The sequence below is a fragment of the Budorcas taxicolor genome, chromosome 6 (assembly GCF_023091745.1).
Source record: "Budorcas taxicolor isolate Tak-1 chromosome 6, Takin1.1, whole genome shotgun sequence".
In the NCBI taxonomy this organism is placed as follows: domain Eukaryota; kingdom Metazoa; phylum Chordata; class Mammalia; order Artiodactyla; family Bovidae; genus Budorcas; species Budorcas taxicolor.
The window spans coordinates 6,973,637-6,993,193 of NC_068915.1; the positions used below are offsets into that span (position 1 = coordinate 6,973,637).

The window sequence follows — 19,557 nt, forward strand, 5'->3', positions numbered from 1 at the left end:
AAAAAGCAAGAGAGCTCCAGAAAAACATCCATTTCTGCTTTATTGACTATGCCAAAGCCTTTGACTATGTGGATCACAACAAACTGTGGAAAATTATTATAGATGGGAATATCAGACCACCTGACTTTCCTCTTGAGAAATCTGTATGCAGGTCAGGAAGCAACAGTTAGAACTGGACATGGAACAACAGACTGGTTCCAAATTGGGAAAGGAATACGTCAAGGCTGTATACTGTCACTCTGCTTATTTAACTTTTATGCAGAGTACATCATGAGAAACACTGGGCTGGATGAAGCTGGAATCAAGATTGCTGGAAGAAATATGAATAACCTCAGATATACAGATGACACCACCCTTATGGCAGAAAGTGAAGGAGAATGAAAGAGCCTCTTGATGAAAGTGAAAGAGGAGAGTGAAAGAGTTGGCTTAAAGTTCAGCATTCAGAAAATGAAGATCATGGCATCTGGTGCCATCACTTCATGGGAAATAGATGGGGAAAGAGTGGAAACAGTGACAGACTTTATTTTTGGGGTCTCCAAAATCATGGCAGATGGTGAGTGCAGCCATGAAATTAAAAGACTTACTCCTTGGAAGAAAAGTTATGACCATCCTAGACAGCATATTAAAAAGCAGAGACAATACTTTGCCAACAAAGGTCCATCTAGTCAAGGCTATGGTTTCTCCAGTAGTCATGTATGGATATAAGAGTTGGACTATAAAGAAAGCTGAGTGCCGAAGAATTGATGCTTTTGAACTGTGGTGTTGGAGAAGACTCTTGAGAGTCCCTTGGACTGCAAGGAGATCCAACCAGTCCATCCTAAAGGAAATCAGTCCTGAATATTCATTGGAAGGACTAATGTTGAAGCTGAAACTCCAATACTTTGGCCACCTGATGTGAAGAACTGACTCATTAGAAGAGACCCTGATGCTGGGAAAGATTGAAGGCAGGAGGAGAAGGGGACCACAGAGGCGAGATGGCTAGATGGCATCACCGACTCAATGGACATGAATTTGAATACACTCCAGGAGTTGGCGATGAACAGGGAGGCCTGGCGTGCTACAGTCCATGGGGTTGCAAAGAGTTGGACACGACTGAGCTACTGAACTAAACTGAACTCAGCTGACCAAGGAAATGCAAAATATTCACAGCCGTTATGCCCAATTACCCGAGGAGGAGGCCATCCCTGATACAGAGATGACAGGCCACATGTTTACATAGGAGCCTAGACTTCAGAATCTATCACACTCGTGCTAAGAACAAAAACAAAGATCATGAAGTCAGGGAAAGGCCACTCATTTGCTAACTCAGATGATTCAGTGACATGAGATTTTTATCAGTCGGTAATGGCAGTGATGTTTTTCAGTACGTTGTAAGCACCTGATGCATGGAAGCAGGGAGCTGATTATTTAAGAAGGTCTAATCGAGACAAGAAATAAGCAAAGGGAGCAAGGCAGTGATGAATTAGAAAAGTGAAAAGGTTCTGTGAAAGCCATCTGAGAAATTAGCCAACGTTTGTGGAGAGAAAGTAGAAGTTACGGCTCATCATGTTGATAATGAAAATCAAGATTTAGTGAAGCCAGTTTTATGACACAGTGGTGAGGTCTCTGACAAGTCAGATCTTCCCTCATTTATATTTCCTTTTAAAAGATTTTGTTTCATTGTAAACTGTATGGTCAATATGGTGGGGCAACAAATGGTTTGAAACTGTAGTAGAAACAGTGGAGGATGGCATTAGTGATACGTTTAAACAGTACAGAAAGTTCAACCTCAGAAATAGGAGAGGACACTGTCCTTCCTCACTGATTGAGTGCATGGAAGGTCATCCTATCTAAGGAGAAGATTTTGGTTTTCCATCTTCTGCTTCCCATTTAGTGACACTGTGCCCCTGGTTTCTATAACAATGAGATTGTAAAGCTGAAATTTGGAGGCAGATGAATTGGCTTTTAGAGGGAAAGCATCGTGCTACAAAAACAGATTGCAGCCATGAAATTAAAAGATGCTTACTCCTTGGAAGGAAAGTTATGACCAACCTAGATAGCATATTAAAAAGCAGAGACATTACTTTGCCAAAAAGGTCCATGTAGTCAAGGCTATGGTTTTTCCAGTGGTCATGTATGGATGTGAGAGTTGGACTATAAAGAAAGGTGGGTGCTGAAGAATTGATGCTTTTGAACTGTGGTGTTAGAGAAGACTCTTGAGAGTCCCTTGGACTGCAAGGAGGTCCAGCCAGTCCATCATAAAGGAGATCAGTCCTGGGTGTTCTTTGGAAGGACTGATGCTAAAGCTGAAACTCCAATACTTTGGCCACCTGATGTGAAGAGTTGACTCATTGGAAAAGACTCTGATGCTGGGAGGGATTGGGGGCTGGAGGAGAAGGGGACGACAGAGGATGAGATGGCTGGATGGCATCACCAACTTGATGGACATGAGTTTGAGTAAACTCTGGGTGTTGGTGATGGACAGGGAGGCCTGGCATGCTGTGATTCATGGGGTCGCAAAGAGTCGGACACGACTGAGCGACTGAACTGAACTAAACTGAACTTGGATGATTGGAAACTTGATGTAATCCATGGTAAGAAGGCGTGGAGCCTAGAAAGACAGAAGCTGAGAGCCAAATTCCCAGCAACTTGAGGACTGTGTACAGTGTTGGGTTAAAGTGAGCCTTAAATGGATGACTTCTCCTCCCCTTCCCTCCATTTTCCGCTCCTCTCTCTCCTATTTGTGTGTGGGGGTGGGGATGGGGGAGCATATGCCTCCACGAACACATGAACTTTAAATAAATGAATATATATACATGTACAGAGCTGGCTTAAGACTAAATATTAAAAAAAACTAAGATCATGGCATCTGGCCCCATTACTGCATGGCAAATAGAAGGGGGAAAGGTGGAAGTAGTGGCAGATATCCTCTTCTTGTGCTCCAAAATCACTGTGGACAGTGACTGCAGCCGTGAAATCAGAAGTCAATGGCTTCTTCACAGGAAAGCAATGACAAACCTGGACAGTGTATTGAAAAATAGAGACATGACTCTGCCAACAAAGGTCTGTATAGTCAAGGTTATGGTCTTCCCAGTGGTTACGTATGGTTGTGAGAGCTGGACCATAAAGGCAGAAAACCAAAGAATTGATGCCTTCAAGCTGAGATGCTGGAGAAGACTCCTGAAAGTCCCTTGGACATCAAGGAGATCAAACCAATCAGTCTTAAGGGAGATCAACCCTGAATATTCACTGGAAGGACTGATGCTGAAGCTGAAGCTCCAGTATTTTGGTCATCTGATGCAAACAGACCACCCACTGGAAAAATCCCTGATGCTGGGAAAGATCAAGGGCAGAATGAGAAGAGGGCGTCAGAGATGGCTGGACGGCATCACCGATGCAATGAACATGAACTTGAGCAAATCCTGGAAGATAGTGAGGGGAAGGGAGACCTGGCATGCTGCAGTCCATGGGGTTGCAAAGAGTCAGACATGACTGGGCGACTGAACAATAACAACAATACATTTACAGAGAGAGAGACAGTGCTGATTCTGTTTGTTTTAAAGCTTGCTTCAAAGTATCCTTTTGAAATGCAGTTGTAATTCAAAATTTGCTTAACTTTTAAAATGGACTTTTTAAGGAAAATACAGAAAGTGTGGAGAGAGTTTGCAATCATGCAAAAGGCACTGGAGTGCAGATTAAGAGATCTGAGTGAATCCATGTGAATATGTGAATATGAACTTGACTATTTGAACCTCATCTGGAGAATGAAAGTATTAAATGGACTAGAATGATTTTTAAGGCTTCTTCCAACTTGGACATTTGATTATCCTATGAAATCTGGGTTAAGTAGACAAGCAATCTTCACATAGCACGTTAACATCTGGCAGAAGCACACCTAAAGTGTTAAGAGCTGGGAGAGACAAAGTCAGCTTCTGAAATATTGAAATCGCCCTCCTCCCACCCCAGCAAATGAGTACCTTGCTTTGTAATGAAGTGAGAACAAAAAGGATCACATTATAGCGACATTAATAATTTGTTACAGGGGAACATGTTTAAAGGCAGCAAAGTCAATACATACATAAGATTACCAAAAGAGGAGGACCAGCATATGGGCTGGGCTGGCCTTCATTCACTCTTCCAAATGAGATAGATACATTCAGAGACATCATGCAATTATAATACAGTAATAAATCCAGCGAGAAGCAACCATGCTCACTGGAACAGTTAATGGATATACTTGTGTGTATTTACTTGGATGGATCACTTACCAGCTATATGTACTTGGGTAAGTTAATTATGTGTTCAGTGTAAAAAATTTGAAAAATATAGAAAACTATCAAAGAATAAAAAAGACAATGCAAGGAATTCTGAAATATATAGTTTTAGCTTTCCAACCTTTATATTAAAGCAAAACAGAACAGGTGTTTCTGTATTTGTGATGCTTATTACTTTTACCTAAAATATCATTTAAATACATGTGCTAAAGTCATTTCCTTCAAGAGCACAAGCAGACAGAAATGTTTATTAGTTTATTAATCAACATTATTTTGGAAGTTTCAATGAGTGTAATAAAAAATATTAAATGAAATAATTTGTAAATCTACTGGAATAAAAAATATATAGGTCTAATGATGTAGTTGTATATCTAAAAAAAGAAAATTGGAGTTTAAAGTAATAAAATAAAAAGGAGAATTTGATAGTTCTATCATATGTGTATATATATATATTTACAAATCAATAGCTTTTCCCTTACTGTCAATAAACAAACACAGAATGAGAAAAAGCAAACACATATAAGACAGATAGTAATAAATAGTTAAGCTAAGAAGAAAAATAGAGGAACTATATTAAAGAAACAAAAATTCTGTACTAACTTATTGAAGGGTCCAAAGGTAAAGCAATCAACAGACAATGGTCTGGGTTGGAAAATTTTAACATCACAAAATATCAAGTCTGTAGAAAAAATATGCTAGGCAGCATATTAAAAAGCAGAGGCATTACTTTGCCAACAAAGTTCCATCTAGTCAAAGCTATGGTTTTTCCAGTAGTCCTGTATGGATGTGAGAGTTGGACTATAAAGAAAGCTGAGCGCCGAAGTATTGATGCTTTTGAACTGTGGTGTTGGAGAAGACTCTTGAGAGTCCCTTGGACTGTAAGGAGATCAAACCAGTCCATCCTAAAGGAGTCAGTCCTGAATATTCATTGGAAGGACTAATGTTGAAGCTGAAACTCCAATACTTTGGCCACCTGATGTGAAGAACTGACTCACTGGAAAAGACTCTGATCCTGGGAAAGATTGAGGGGAGGAAGAGAAGGGGGCGACATAAGATGAGATGGTTGGATGGCATCACTGACTCAATGGACATGGGTTTGAGTGAACTCTGGGAGTTAGTGATGGACAGGGAGGCCTGGCGTGCTGCGGTCCAGGAGGTTGCAAAGAATTTGACACGACTGAGCAACTGAACTGAACTGTATATATTTAAATATACAATTTGAGATACACACACACACACACACACACACACACACCTGTAAAACCATCATCACAATGATATCCTTCAACCTCAAAAGTATCCATTGCCCCTGCCTTCAACCTCAAAAGTATCCATTGCCCCTGTGTAACCCCTCACCCCCTCCCCATTTTCAGGCAACTACTGATCTACTTTCTGTCACTATAGATTAGTTTGCATTTTTTTTGGAATTTTATGTTCTCTCTTTTGTTTGGCTTCTTTCATGCATCATAATTATTTTGAGATTTATTGCATGTAGTTAATTTCTCTTTATTTTTGAGTATTTCATTGTATGGATATACCATCATTTGTGTAACTATTCACCTGTTCATAGAAATTTGGGTTACTTCCAATTTTGAACCTTTATAAGTAATGCTGTTATGAAGATTTGTGTATGAGTCTTTGCATGGACAGTCTTTTTTGCTTCTTGGAACTTTCAAGACTCCAGAAGAAAACAGGAGAAAAATATTTGTGATCTTGAATGTAAAGTTTTAGGTTTTTCACTAAGGTTTATGTTCTATTTTGAATAGTTTCTTTATAATGATGCAAGGTAGGAAGTTCAATATGTATTGAAGTTCATTTTTTGCATGTGAATATCAAATTGTTTCAATACCATTTGTTGGAAAGACAAGAAAAGTTTGTTCTCCTTTTTCCTCTTTGTTGAGAATCAGTAACTATATATGCTTATGTGTGATGTGAAAATCACTCAGTTGTGTCTGACTCTTTGCAATCCCATGGACTAGACAGTCCATGGAATTCTCCAGGCTAGAATACAAGAGTGGGTAGATTCCCCTTCTCCCGGGGATCTTCCCAACCCAGGAATCGAACCCAGGTCTCCTGTATTGCAGGTGGATTCTTTACCAGCTGAGCCATCAGGGAAACCCATATAGGCTTATATTTATATATAAGTATTTCTAGAATCTCTAATCTATGTCCTTATTGTTTTTGTCTATTTTGATACTAATACCATCCTGATCTGATTATTGTACCTTTTTAATAAGTCTTAAAGGCAGATGGTATAAGTCCCTTTGTTATTTTTCAAAGTTGTCTTCATTAACATAGGTATTTCGTATTTCCATAAGAATTTTTGAATAGCTAGTCATTTTGGAAAAACACACACACACACACACACAAAACTAAACTAAACTAAAAACACCTTGCTGGGATTTTGATTCAGGTTGCATAAACTCTACAGATGAATCTGGGAAGAAATGACTTAATAGTATTAAGGCTTCCAATTCCTCAGATCTAAAGTTCATCAAAGCAGATCCTCAGCTCTAAACCTCTGCTCTCGATGCCTGTTGGTGGAGATGAGTGGGACTCAGAGGTGCTCCTCTAGGCTGCAGGGTGCTCCAGAGGAAGCAGACTCCTCGTCATGGACACTGTGTAGCAGGTGTCACCTGTGCCCAGCACAGGACATCGACAGCCAGCATGAGCTCTCAGACCCGCGCCCCCATGTCTAGACTCAACTTGTAGATCTAGGAGAAAGGGGAGAGGGGACCTCTCCTTCCACAGTCCAAAATAATCACCTTAGTTCTTGGTCAATAAAACAATATCCACTTTGATTAACGATAGAAACATCTGTCCCCTTCAAAAGAAAACTCCACCCTTACCCATCAGGGTATGATATTAATGCTGCTGCTGCTAAGTTGCTTCAGTCGTGTCTGACTCTATGGGACCCCCCATAGACGGCAGCCCACCAGGTTCCCCTGTCCCTGGGATTCTCCAGGCAAGAACACTGGAGTGGGTTGCCATTTCCTTCTCCAATGATTTTAATGCTAGACTCCATTAAACAATAGCATCACCAAACTGTCTACACATTTTCTCAGTTCAGTTCAGCTTAGTCACTCAGTTGTGTCCGACTCTTTGTGACCCCATGGACTGCAGCATGCCAGGCCTCCCTGTCCATTGCCAACTCCTAGAGTTTACTCAAACTCATGTGCACTGAGCCGGTGATGCCATCGAACCATCTCATCCTCTGTCATCCCCTTTTCCTCCCACCTTCAATCTTTCCCAGCATCAGGGTCTCTTCCAATGAGTCAGTTCTTCACATCAGGTGGGCAAAGTATTGGAGTTTCAGCTTCAGCATCACTCCTTCCAATGAATATTCAGGACTGGTCTCCTTTAGGATGGACTGGTTTGATCTCTTTGCTGTCCAAGGGACTCTCAAGATTCTTCTCCAACACCACAGTTCAAAAGCATCAATTCTTCGGCGCTCAGTTTTCTTTATAGTCCAACTCTCACGTCCATACATGACTACTGAAAAAACAATAACTTTGACTAGATGGATCTTTGTTGGCAAAGTAATGTCTCTGCTTTTTAATATGCTGTCTAGGTTGGTCATCGGAGAAGGCGATGGCACCCCACTCCAGTACTCTTGCCTGGAAAATCCCATGGATGGAGGAGCCTGGTGGGCTGCAGTCCATGGGGTCGCGAAGATTAGGACACAACTGAGTGACTGCACTTTTACTTTTCACTTTCATGCATTGGAGAAGGAAATGGCAACCCACTCCAGTGTTCTTGCCTGGAGAATCCCAGGGACGGGGAGCCTGTTGGGCTGCCGTCTGTGGGGCCGCGCAGAGTCAGACATGACTGAAGCGACTTAGCAGCAGGTTGGTCATAACTTTTTTCCTAAGGAGCAAGTGTCTTTTAATTTCATGGCTGCAGTCACCATCTGCAGTGATTTTGGAGCCCAAAAAATAAAGTCTGTCACTGTTTCCACATCTATTTGCCATGAAGTGATGAGACCAGATGCCATGATCTTAGTTTTCTGAATGTTGAGCTTTAAGCCAACTTTTTCACTCTCTTCTTTCATTTTCATCAAGAGGCTCTTTCATTCTTCTTCAGTTTCTGCCATAACGGTGGTGTCATCTGCATATCTGAGGTTATTGATATTTCTCCCAGCAATCTTGATTCCAGCTTGTGCTTCATCCAGCCTAACGTTTCTCATGATGTACTCTGCATATAAGTTAAATAAGCAGGGTGACAATATACAGCCTTGATGTACTCCTTTCCTTATTTGGGACCAGTCTGTTGTTCCATGTCCAGTTCTAACTGTTGCTTCCTGACCTGCATACAGATTTCTCAAGAGGCAGGTCAGGTGGTCTGGTATTCCCATCTCTTTCAGAATTTTCCACAGTTTGTTGTGGTCCACACAGTCAAAGTCTGTGGCATAATCAATAAAGCAAAAGTAGATGTTTTTCTGGAATGCTCTTGCTTTTTCAGTGATCCAGCAGATGTTGACAGTTTGATCTCTGGTCCCTCTGCCTTTTCTAAATCCAGCTTGAACATCCGGAAGTTCGCAGTTCACATACTGTTGAGGCCTGGCTTGGAGAATTTTGAGCATTACTTTGCTACTGTGTGAGATGAGTGCAATTATACAGTAGTTTGAGCATTCTTTGGCATTGCCTTTCTTTGGGATTGGAATGAAAACTGACCTTTTCCAGTCCTGTGGGCACATTTTCTCATATTTAGTTAATTCAGTGTCATCCATAGTCCCTTTGTTATTCTAGCATATATGCCTATCTGTTGTTTCTGATAGATTAGTACAATTTATAGGTATTACTTGCTTTTTGAAAATACTAATTTAAAATATGTAATTATTTGTTGGAAGAGGTCTCCTCCCTCCACTCAAAATCAGTGGCTCAACTAGAGTTTGTTTTTGCCTCTTGTAACAGTTCAAAGGTAGACATGGGGTTCATGGAGATATGCAGGGACCAGAGTCCCTTTCATCTTGTTTCTTCTTTCATTTTTCCTAGAGGATTATCCTCATGTAGATGGCTAATTTGGCTTGACCACGACCATGTCTACATCTCAGCCTGCAGGAATGTGAAAGAATCAAGATGAAAGGTCTAAAGATGAGACAAAGAAATTGCAAACACGCTCTCCACTCTGGTCAGTGAGTCACAAGATGACACCCGGTTGTCAGAAAGGCTGGGGCTGCAATCTTTGGCTGAGTAATCACACACCAGCTGAAACTTATAAGAATGGAGAATATCCCAGAAACATTAGCAGAGAATTAGCATTCTCTGTGCTTGTTGTTCAGTTGCTAAGTCATGTCTGACTCTGCCACCCCATGGACTGCAGCATGCCAGGCTTCCCTGTCTCTCACAATCTCTGAAAGTTTGTCCAAGTTCATGTCCATTGAATCGGTGATGCCATTCAACCATCTCATCCTCTGTCACCCTTTTCTCCTCCTGCCCTCAATCATTTCCCAGCACCCAAAGAGTTGGCTCTTTGCATCAGGGAGCCGAAGTACTGGAGCTTCAGTTTCAGCATCAGCCCTTCCAATGAATGTTCAGGGTTGATTTCTTTAGGATTGACTGGTTTGGTCTCCTTGCAATCCAACGGACTGTAAAGAGTTTTCTCCAGCACCACAGTTCGAAAGCATCAATTCTTCAGCGCTCAGCCTTCTTACAGTCTAATTCTCATATCCATAATGACTACTGGAAAGGCCATAGCTTTGACTAGATGGACCTTTGTCAGCAAAGGGATGTCTCTTGCCTTTTTATACACTGTCTAGGTTTGGCAGTGGAAGAGGGATTGGCAAACCACTCCAGTATTCTTGCCGTGAGAACCCCATGAACAGTATAAAAAAAGCAGTCTCTGTCACAAATATAATATTCCAAGATCTAACTTTCTGATACTTTAATGCAATATAGAATTGCATTATTTTTCTAAGTAATCAAGTAAGTGGATTTGAGGAAGGAATCAAAGAAAATTATTTCTTCTTGTTAATGATCATATATTCAAGCACTGACTTCAATTAGGTTGTGAGTACAATTTCTATTTACTTCTTCCCAACTATTTTAGTGAATTACCAGGTGCTTTTTATTTCTCGGTTCAGTCTTAATATCAAAAAGGGAAGTATTTGTGATAGAATATCACATAATAATCTTTTAATGTTATGAAGATGAGAGTACCCTCTTTATAAGTATTTTGTTACATAAAAATTAGGTTTCTTTCACCTCTTAAGTGCCTGTTCTCCTGTCTTCTTTGCTTATATCAAGAAAAGCAGTGCAATAGAAACAGAGTCTTATCTCATTTAATTCACTAGTTGGAAAATCAAGTCACCAGGAATGAGGCATGAGTAAGGGGTGATCTGTGAGTGCAGAACTATGGCCATGCAGTCGTCACAACCCAGTTTTCCTCCTACTTTTATAGTAGGTTTTTTTACAGCTACATTTGCTTTTCTCTCAAACCTTAGTCATCATCAGGAAAATTTATTAGAAATCAAATGATTGAAGGATAAATTTCTGAGGCCTAAAATCGCACAGACTTTGTAAAATCAGTGTTTGCGAAACGCCAGATTTTCTATGAAGATCTGCTACCTTCCATATAAGTAAAAAAAAAAAAGGAGGGGGGGAGTAAGTCATATCCTGTCATTCCTCAGTTTTAAACCTGAAATGACTCCTTTAAAAAAAATCAGAATAAAAACCAAAGTCTTTTAAAACGGCCTAAAATACCATCTCCGTCCCCTGTTGACCCTCCCATCCTACAACTTTCCCCTCTTTCTCTCAGCTCCAGCCTTGCGGATTTGGCAGTGTAGTGTCACACTGCCCACTCTGTGGCCAAAGCCATGAGTGATGTAGAACACTCGGAACAAGATGCTGAGATAGTCAGTGATTCTACCTAGGCGTGAAAGTGCTGGGTCACACGGTAACGCTATGTCTAACATTTTCCTCTGTCTCTTCTTGAATCAGCTTTGGTGGGTTACATCCTCAACTGGTTTCAGTTGTAATTTTTTTTGTGGGGGTGACATTGCATATTTTATTTAAAAAATAAAATTTCATATAGAGTGACAACATTGCATATATGCTAAGAGCATAGCCTTTGAAGTCAGACTGTCAGGGTTTTTTGTTTGTTTGTTTGTTTTGTTTATATGTACATTGTTTACTTGATTAGAGAATTAAAATTCCAAGAGAAATGAAAACATATATCCAAACAAAAACTTCTACATAAATGTTCACGGTAGAATTATTCATAATAGCTGGAGATGCAGGTAGGAACAGGAGTCTGATCCCTGGGTCGAGAAAATCCCTTGGAGAAGGAAATGGCAACCTGCTCCAGTATTCTTATCTGGGAAATCTCATGGACAGAGGAGCCTGGCAGGCTACAGTCCATGGGGTCACAAAAGAGCAGGACACCAGCTAGTGACTAAATAATGACAAAAACAAAACCGAAATGTCCATCAATTGATGGGAGGCTAAATGAAATCTGCTATATCTACACAATGGACTATTACTTGGCAATAAAAAGTACTGAAATATACTACAACATGAATGACCTTATAAAACGATTGTCACAAAGGATTACATATATATGACTCCATTTATATGAAAGGTCCAGAAGAGGCAACTCTATCAGTAGAAATTATGGGTAATAGTCAATTATAGCTCAATAAGGCTGTTATTTTTTTAAAAAAATTCCAGAAACACCTTGGTGTTGGGGCTTGATGAACACCTGAACTTTACTGTGACTGTTATTGTTTGTTAGCCCACCATGTACCCTTTCTCCAGCCCCACTTAACATGGCCTAATTTACTATGCTTCCATGTATTTAACAAAGTCCAGATCTTGACCATTCAGCTTTTTTAAATACAAAGCTTCTTCAAATTGTAGCTTTGGAATTAGACATCTCCAAATTTCTTATGTGATATAAATGCTTCAGTTCAGTTCAGTTCAGTCGCTCAGTCGTGTCCGACTCTTTGCGATCCCATGAATCGCAGCACGCCAGGCCTCCCTGTCCATCAACAACCCCCCGAGTTCACTCAAACTCACATCCATCGAGTTGGTGATGCCATCCAGCCATCTCATCCCTTCTCCTCCAGCCCCCAATCCCTCCCAGCATCAGGGTCTTTTCCAATGAGTCAACTCTTCACATGAGGTGGCCAAAGTACTGGAGTTTCAGCTTCAGCATCAGTCTTTCCAATGAACACCCAGGACTGATCTCCTTTAGAACGGACTGGTTGGATCTCCTTGCAGTCCAAGGGACTCTCAAGAGTCTTCTCCAACACCACAGTTCAAAAGCATCAATTCTTTGGTGCTCAGCTTTCTTCACAGTCCAACTCTCACATCCATACACGACCACTGGAAAAACCATAGCCTTGACTAGATGGACCTTTGTTGGCAAACTAATGTCTCTGCTTTTGAATATGCTATCTAGGTTGGTCATAACTTTCCTTCCAAGGACTTAGAGTATGACGATTCTAACTTTCCAAAGGCCACCTATCAGAACTCTGAGTGTTGTCAGGAAATTTCTTCTTTCTATATGGTCTTTTGCAGAGTTGACTCTCTTCCTTCTTTTCCCTTTAAAGTTAGAACAGAAAGACCTTAAGAACACAGAACACCAGCACACAGACGTTCCCTGTGACTTCACCTTTCAACTAGGATATGGTTACCAGGGTGACCAAGTTAATTACATATGGAACATCAGAGCTGCTCTCAGGTAGAAATAGCTCAAGTGAAACCCAGGAGGGCTGTGAATCCAGGCTGACCCTCAGGTCTAGTGAAGGTCAGTGTCTCAACCACAGGAATAAGGTAAGAAGTTAGTCATTTAAGTTATGGGCACGAGGGGCCATGAGATGGGAAGGGGGACCGAAACCAGACGTCTGTATCATAGGGAAAAAGAGATTTGTGATCAGGAACTCCAGTCACTGGTGGACTTGTGTGGTTAATTACTATTTTTGTCATTTGAAAGTTTGAATATAAAGCAGTAACGTGAAAAATGCAGAACCAGTTAATAGAGAATAGTACCTCAGAATAATATCAAAAAGAAAAGAGTATGTGGTGAAAATAACTTTCAGATTAGAATCAGAAGGCATGACTTCCAGCTGACTCTAAGATTAGTAAGTCATTTCCACTTCCCGAGCCTCAGTTTATTAATTAACAAAATGATTGGGTTGAATTCAGTCCTCACCGAATATTTGGTTGAATATCAATCTCTCTCAAATCCTTCTCAGCTTTAAATAGTTAGGAATTCAAAACTGTCTTAGAACTGAAACCACAAATTGTTTGTTTCTGGTGCCCTGAGCAAGGGGAGAGATCAAATGTACAAATCCAAATTTTGTGGTTTTACAGGAGCTGCAAGCTAACCAAGTCATCACCGTGTTCCCAATTCCAAGCGATTCTCTCCTACATTGTGACATGGCTGTGATATGAAAATTTTTATGTTTTTTTTAATTGATTTTTCAAGTTGCACTGCTTCAGCTTAGGTAGCGCTTCCTAAACTCCATTAGATATTTCTATCATATTGAGAATATAAGAAACCTAACGTAAAACAATTTTCATTGTAGATTTTTCAAACCTGACCAGTGTTGAACTGGATGTAGGCAGGTTCAACCAGGTTAACCACACGTTAACACCTTAACAAAAGTAAAATGGGAAAAGAGACCATTAGTCTTCACTAGGCTGGAACAGCATAAAATGCCAGCCAAACTTATGGAGCATTTCAGCAGAAGCATCATGCTCATGTAAGTTTTTACCTAAGCATATTATCAGTAAAAGGAATTTGTCAAGTCGCTTTCACTTTCTTGTTGCACAGAAGAAAGTGTATTTTGAGAACAAAACGCTGGTCTGGTGGTCCTTTTCTAAGTTTGAGCCAAGTGGTAGCTACACCAAGCCTTGGATGGCTGAAGGCCTGTTTAGCCGTGGCGGGTTGTGAGAAAGCAGCCAGATGGTACTGATTTTTGAGGTTACAGAGAGAGCTCAAGGTCCACGTCTCACCCAGGTTGCTTTTCTCAACTCTCTCTCATGACACGGAGTGCTTATACATGGAGCGATCCCTGTTTTGGGGTGGAATCAGTCATTCTACTTTACAGACAACGAATATGTAGACATTCGTTGAAGGAATACACAGAAATCTAGCAATCCTAGCTTTGGTGAAGACCCCTCTTCCCATACTTTTAGCTGGGACGTCCTTTCCTCCGTTTTTGCGCTGCGTTAACAAGCTGCCTTGGGCGTTGCTTCCTCTGTAGAGCCTCTCGGAGTGAGTCAAGTCTCTGCACACGTGCCAGATTCGCCTCTAGCCTGCAATCTCTTCAAGATCCCGAAGCGTGTACCTTCCCATGTCGGCAGTGCAGAACCCAAAATATCCTAGTAAATATTATTATTACAAACATCATTGTTACTAGTAAATATTATTATGACTCAAGTAATACGTGTTGAATGAACAGCTGAACCTGCAACCTGTTGAATGAATGAATGTACCCTCAATACAAACTCCCTCCTTCCTACGGGAATCCACGCTGAAACTGTGGCTCTAATTTAGCCACAGCGTTAACATTTTTGACCTGCTGGAGGGAAACGAACGAACAAACAAAACAGGAAGGGGAGAAGAGAGCAAAAAGAGGAGGACGCGCAGCCAGCGCGCGCGCCGCGCCGGGCGGCGGGAGCCGCCTCCGCCCCGCCCCGCCCCGCCGGCGTCTGTGCGCGCGCGCCGCCGGGAGCGCGGCCGCTGGCCTGAGCCCGGCGCCGGGGGCGCGCCGCCGGGAGAGGCTTTGACGTGGCAGTTCCCAGCCCGGCTGCAACTCGGCGAGCGAGACCAGCCTGCGGGGACGCCGGCGCGAGGAGAGGCGCGGCGGGAGCAGCGGCCGCCGCGGGAGCGGCGTCACCCGGGCAGCCGGCACTGCGGCCAGAGCGCGGGCTCTCGGAGGCCCGGCGGCGGGCGGGCGCCGAGCAGGTAATGCCGCGCCCAGCCGGGCTGCGCTGCGGCGGGACCCTTCGCCAGACACAGTTGTGGCGGGGTGCGGTGCCAGGCTAGGGGTGCGGTGGGGCGGTGGCGAGAGACGGGGTGCCTACCTTGGCGGGGCCGCGGAGGAGACCTGCTTTGCTCCTTCAGCCCTTTCGGGTAGTTTAATACCGGGGGGTGGGCGTGGGCATTTTTTACGCGCCCCCGCGCCCCTATCTTTGTGTCTGGGGATGCCGAAGCTCCCAGGTTAGGGTCCCCAGTAGCCACGGTATTCCAGCGTTACTGCCCGCGGTGTTCTTATCTCCGTATCAACTTAATTTCCCCTTCCTTGGAGGGAGGGGCTGCTGGAAATACTCATTTTGTGATAATGGCACATGTATCTTCAAGCTTCGGGACAGCCTGACAGTGAAACTGATTTGTCCGAATCCCAGCTGGGTCCAGGGTAAGACGTGCATCTGTGAGAACAGTCGAGTGACACCGGGCTGGGGGTTGTCCTGGGCTTGGAATCCCAGATTTCGAGGCTCGGCCTGCTCGTGCCAAGTGGCTTTCTGCCATGTTGCCGCTTGAAGCTGAGTCAGATTTCTGTAACTTGGTGCTCCAGTGTGAGGAAGTTTGACGTGGCAGACTGGGTTGAGTGAGGAAGCAAATTCCTGCCAGGACCAGTGAAGAGGCACCCGACTGCTTCCTGCTCTTTGGAGTGAACATCCCTGCCTTTCCTTTCTGTCACTCAGCAACAGGCTGCTGCGTAGGTGTGTTCCTGCCGACTTCCTAAATGCGCTTGGTTGGATGAGCTTGACCCAAGCTCAGGCTGCCACGTCTCTCTCCACTAAGTGGGAGGAGGGAAGATGGGTTGTCAGTAACACAGTGGACCCAAGGGCCTATCACTCCTCTTTTTTAGATCTCCCCTTCCAAGGAGAAGAAAGTGACCTTACAGTATTTTTACTTCAGTTGCTTTCATTTTGGAATCGTATAGTTTAACATGAAATTGAAACCAAGTGAATGCAGTTTCCTGAATATGTTTCAAACCTTAGCCGGTTTCACTGACCTTATAGTTTAAAAGATAGCATCGTAAAATAGCAAAAGGAAAAATATTCCAATGCTGGGTGAAGAAAGTGGAAAGAAATTGTAGAACCGTTGTTTTTTAATCTGGAAAGGCTTTAGAAGCTTCATTTTGTAAGAGAGAACGGATGCTCAGAGAGGTTCTTCAGCTCATTCTGTCACACAGCTAAAGATGAGCAGATGTGTAGTGTAAACCCACTTCTCTTGCTGGGATTCAGAGCTTTTTCTGTTATAATTTTTCTTTTTTAGACTAGTTCTATGAAATGTCTCTTCTTTTATGAAACCTGGAGAAAATACCAGCTTTAAAACCATGTTGATGTTTTGGTTCTGAGTAGAATGAGGTGACTTAGAAGCAGCAGCAGTAGCAGAATCAGGATGGGTCTCTTGTATTTGTGAGCTGTGTGTGTGTGCTTAAACACATGTGCAATTGGACTTTTCCCCTTCATTCTTTAAATATATGTGCATGTATTCTTAGAGGTGTGGTATTTAAATCAGAAAGAAAGTCTGTCATCTTTGCCTGAGAAACCACTGACAACTCTCAAACAGTTGTAGGCTGCCACTTGGCTTCATCAATATATGACTTATAAAATCAGTCCAGTATCAACTTATTTTCTACTGTATCTGTTGGACTTTTTTTCCCCCTTTATCCTAACTGCCTGGTTAAAGTTACTAATTAGGATAGCACTAAAATGACACAAGTCAGAACATCCAGTTGCAGGCTACTGGCAAGTCTGCTGGTCAGACAGTGACATGTGGTTATTGCCAGTGACATGCTCTATGCTGAAACAGGGCCCTGGAAACAAAAGGCACCAGGATTACATTTATGAGAGACTCTCTGTGACACAGTTTAGGCTTACGGTGAGAAAGGGATTGGCAGCTGTTATTCAGGATTTAACGCCTGTGCATTTGCCTTGGCCTATGGAAGTGAGTTACTGAGTTCCATAGAGCTGTGGTTAGAGCCTTTTTAGGGGAAAGTGATATTGCTTGATATGAAGCTGTCTCGTGCACTTGATAACTGTACCTTTCGTCAGACTATCATAAACATTTATTAACAGTTTATATTTTTAATAACATTAAGTGACTCAAACTCTCGTGTTGATGTTTTGTCTTTTTCCTTCTGTTACAGGGTTCTTGTATAGAACTGTTCCTTGGAATGATATTTTCATAATGAGCCAACAAGGTTATGTGGCTACACCTCCCTATTCTCAGTCCCAGCCTGGAATTGGCCTTTCTCCACCGCATTATGGGCACTATGGGGACCCGTCTCATGCAGGTTCTCCACCAGGTAAGGTGCATTATCTTGACGTGTGTCTGATTATTGAATCTCAAGCTCGGAGACATAAGATACTCTGAAAGAGCAGCTTTGGAAGGGTTGAATGGTAATTATAGATGATGCAGAGGTTTGAGCTTATAGGATTATTTGGAAAAGCCTACCTTATCACTTTGGTTTTTGCATAGGGAGTTTATTTTTTAAATATAAATGAAAACCAAGACACTTCCTGAGTGTCTTGTTTTTACTGTTAGACTTGCTCTTGCTATTAACCGGTAGTGTGAGGTTATTACAAACACTAAAACCCCCACAAATTATATATACATATACACATAAATGTGTGTGTATATATATATATATATATATACACACTATATACTAAATATATGTATATTAAATATATACATACACTAATATTGGAAAAATCTCATTAGATTTGTATGCTGAAGTTTATTCAGTGATGATAATAATAAGAAAAACATGGCCTTGCTTTAAAATTATTATTGAATAATACCAGTTGCCCTAAAATTTGGTATCCAGCAAGGAATCTTGGTGTTTGGAGCAGAAGTGGGAGAAGGCGTCATGAAGTGAGACTCCTGTTGCTCTGATGGCAGCTGACATGAGAAGATCACCTCCCATTTTCAAGGGGCTGCCCTGAGGGGCCAAGTTTCAGGGTCAGCAGGGAGGCTAATAATAGCTTGTTTCAGTGCTGATGAACCCAGATGCCCTAAAAATATTTGTGAAAGACAGTTCTTGGGACTGGCTGTGTATAAATAATTGAGTATGTCTGGCGGTTTACTAGGACTGACTCAGGGATATAGGATCCAGGGCTTGCTGGGTAGCTTGTGTGGAGTGCAGAGTCAGCCAGGGGTGAGGAAAGCCTCTAGGCAGGCTTGATGGTAGCAGCCACGCACAGTTGCAGCAGAAGATGCTGTGAGACTGAATTTCCTGTGGGAAGTCGCTCTTCTGACTTAGTCCAGGTTTTAAAAACCTCCAGGTGAAGCATCATCATCTTGTCCAGGTTCAGTCCTCCCCATAACATTTCTTGATCTGGGTCCTGTAGGAACCATTTAACCCATCTTTCTCCAATTTCTTTTCTGTCTGGTGGTTCATTCCCCCTCAGCATTTATATATAATGATAATTATGCATCACTTTTTTTTTGAATGCTTACCATGTATTGTAAACTGGTCCTAAAAGAATTATATGTATAATTTTCTTTAACTCTCATTCAGTGCTGTTCAGTAGATTATTAGCCCTATTTTGCAACTAAGAAAACTGGATGTCTGAAATACCATGATTTATCCAAGGTACAGAGCTGGTGGTGTAACTGGGATTCACACTGCAGTCCTTTGAGAAAACAAACAGCAAACTCGAATAGACACCTAAGTAAAACATTCAGTGTTACTCACTTTTCCTCCTTCTCTTCACAGCCATCTCTTAAAAAAGTCCTCAGTCCCCTCCCTCACACCCCATCCTTGCCTTGAAGCCCTCCACAGCTCAGTGTATCCTCTGCTCCATAGCCTGGGCCCCGTCCACCCTTCCCCTTCTCCCCCTAGGGTTGTTGGTGACCTCCTGTTACCAAAGGCAGTAAGACACTGTCTTGTGCTCTTGAATTTGACACCGTTTACTGCTTTTATTTGTACAAAACTCTTTTCTCCTTTGGTTTCAATGACACTGTCCTTCGTTAGTTTTCTTGGTGGCTTTCTGGACAGCTCCTCTAAGGGGTTCCCACTTCCCCACATGACCCTTAAGTGGTGCTGATTCTGCTTCTTTGTTCTGGCTTCACCCTTCTTTCCCTGTCTGTAGATTTTTCCCTTAACTGTATTATTCCATATGAAGGGCTAGTCTCTCAGATCTTTTCCTCCAGCCCAGATGACTTTCGTAAGCTCCAGAACTGTATTTTCAGTGGCCAGCCTGTTTACGTGGGTATATCAAACTCATCATGTCCAAAGTAACACAGTATATTTTTTCATGAAGCATGTTTTTTCTGATATTCCATACTCACTGAGCAGCTATCATTCATTCAGCTACCTAAATTAGAACTTTTCACT

General features: G+C 42.2%; 1 protein-coding gene across 1 annotated transcript in view; it reads left to right on the plus strand.

The window, feature by feature from the left end:
• The first annotated feature begins 17,402 nt into the window (after window positions 1–17,402).
• Window positions 17,403–19,557, plus strand: part of SEC24D (SEC24 homolog D, COPII coat complex component) — a 113,007-nt gene continuing 110,852 nt past the window's right edge. The window contains exon 1 of the mRNA XM_052642403.1: window positions 17,403–17,520. Within this exon, the coding sequence (XP_052498363.1) occupies window positions 17,403–17,520 (118 nt within the window). The remainder of the gene's footprint in view (window positions 17,521–19,557) is intronic.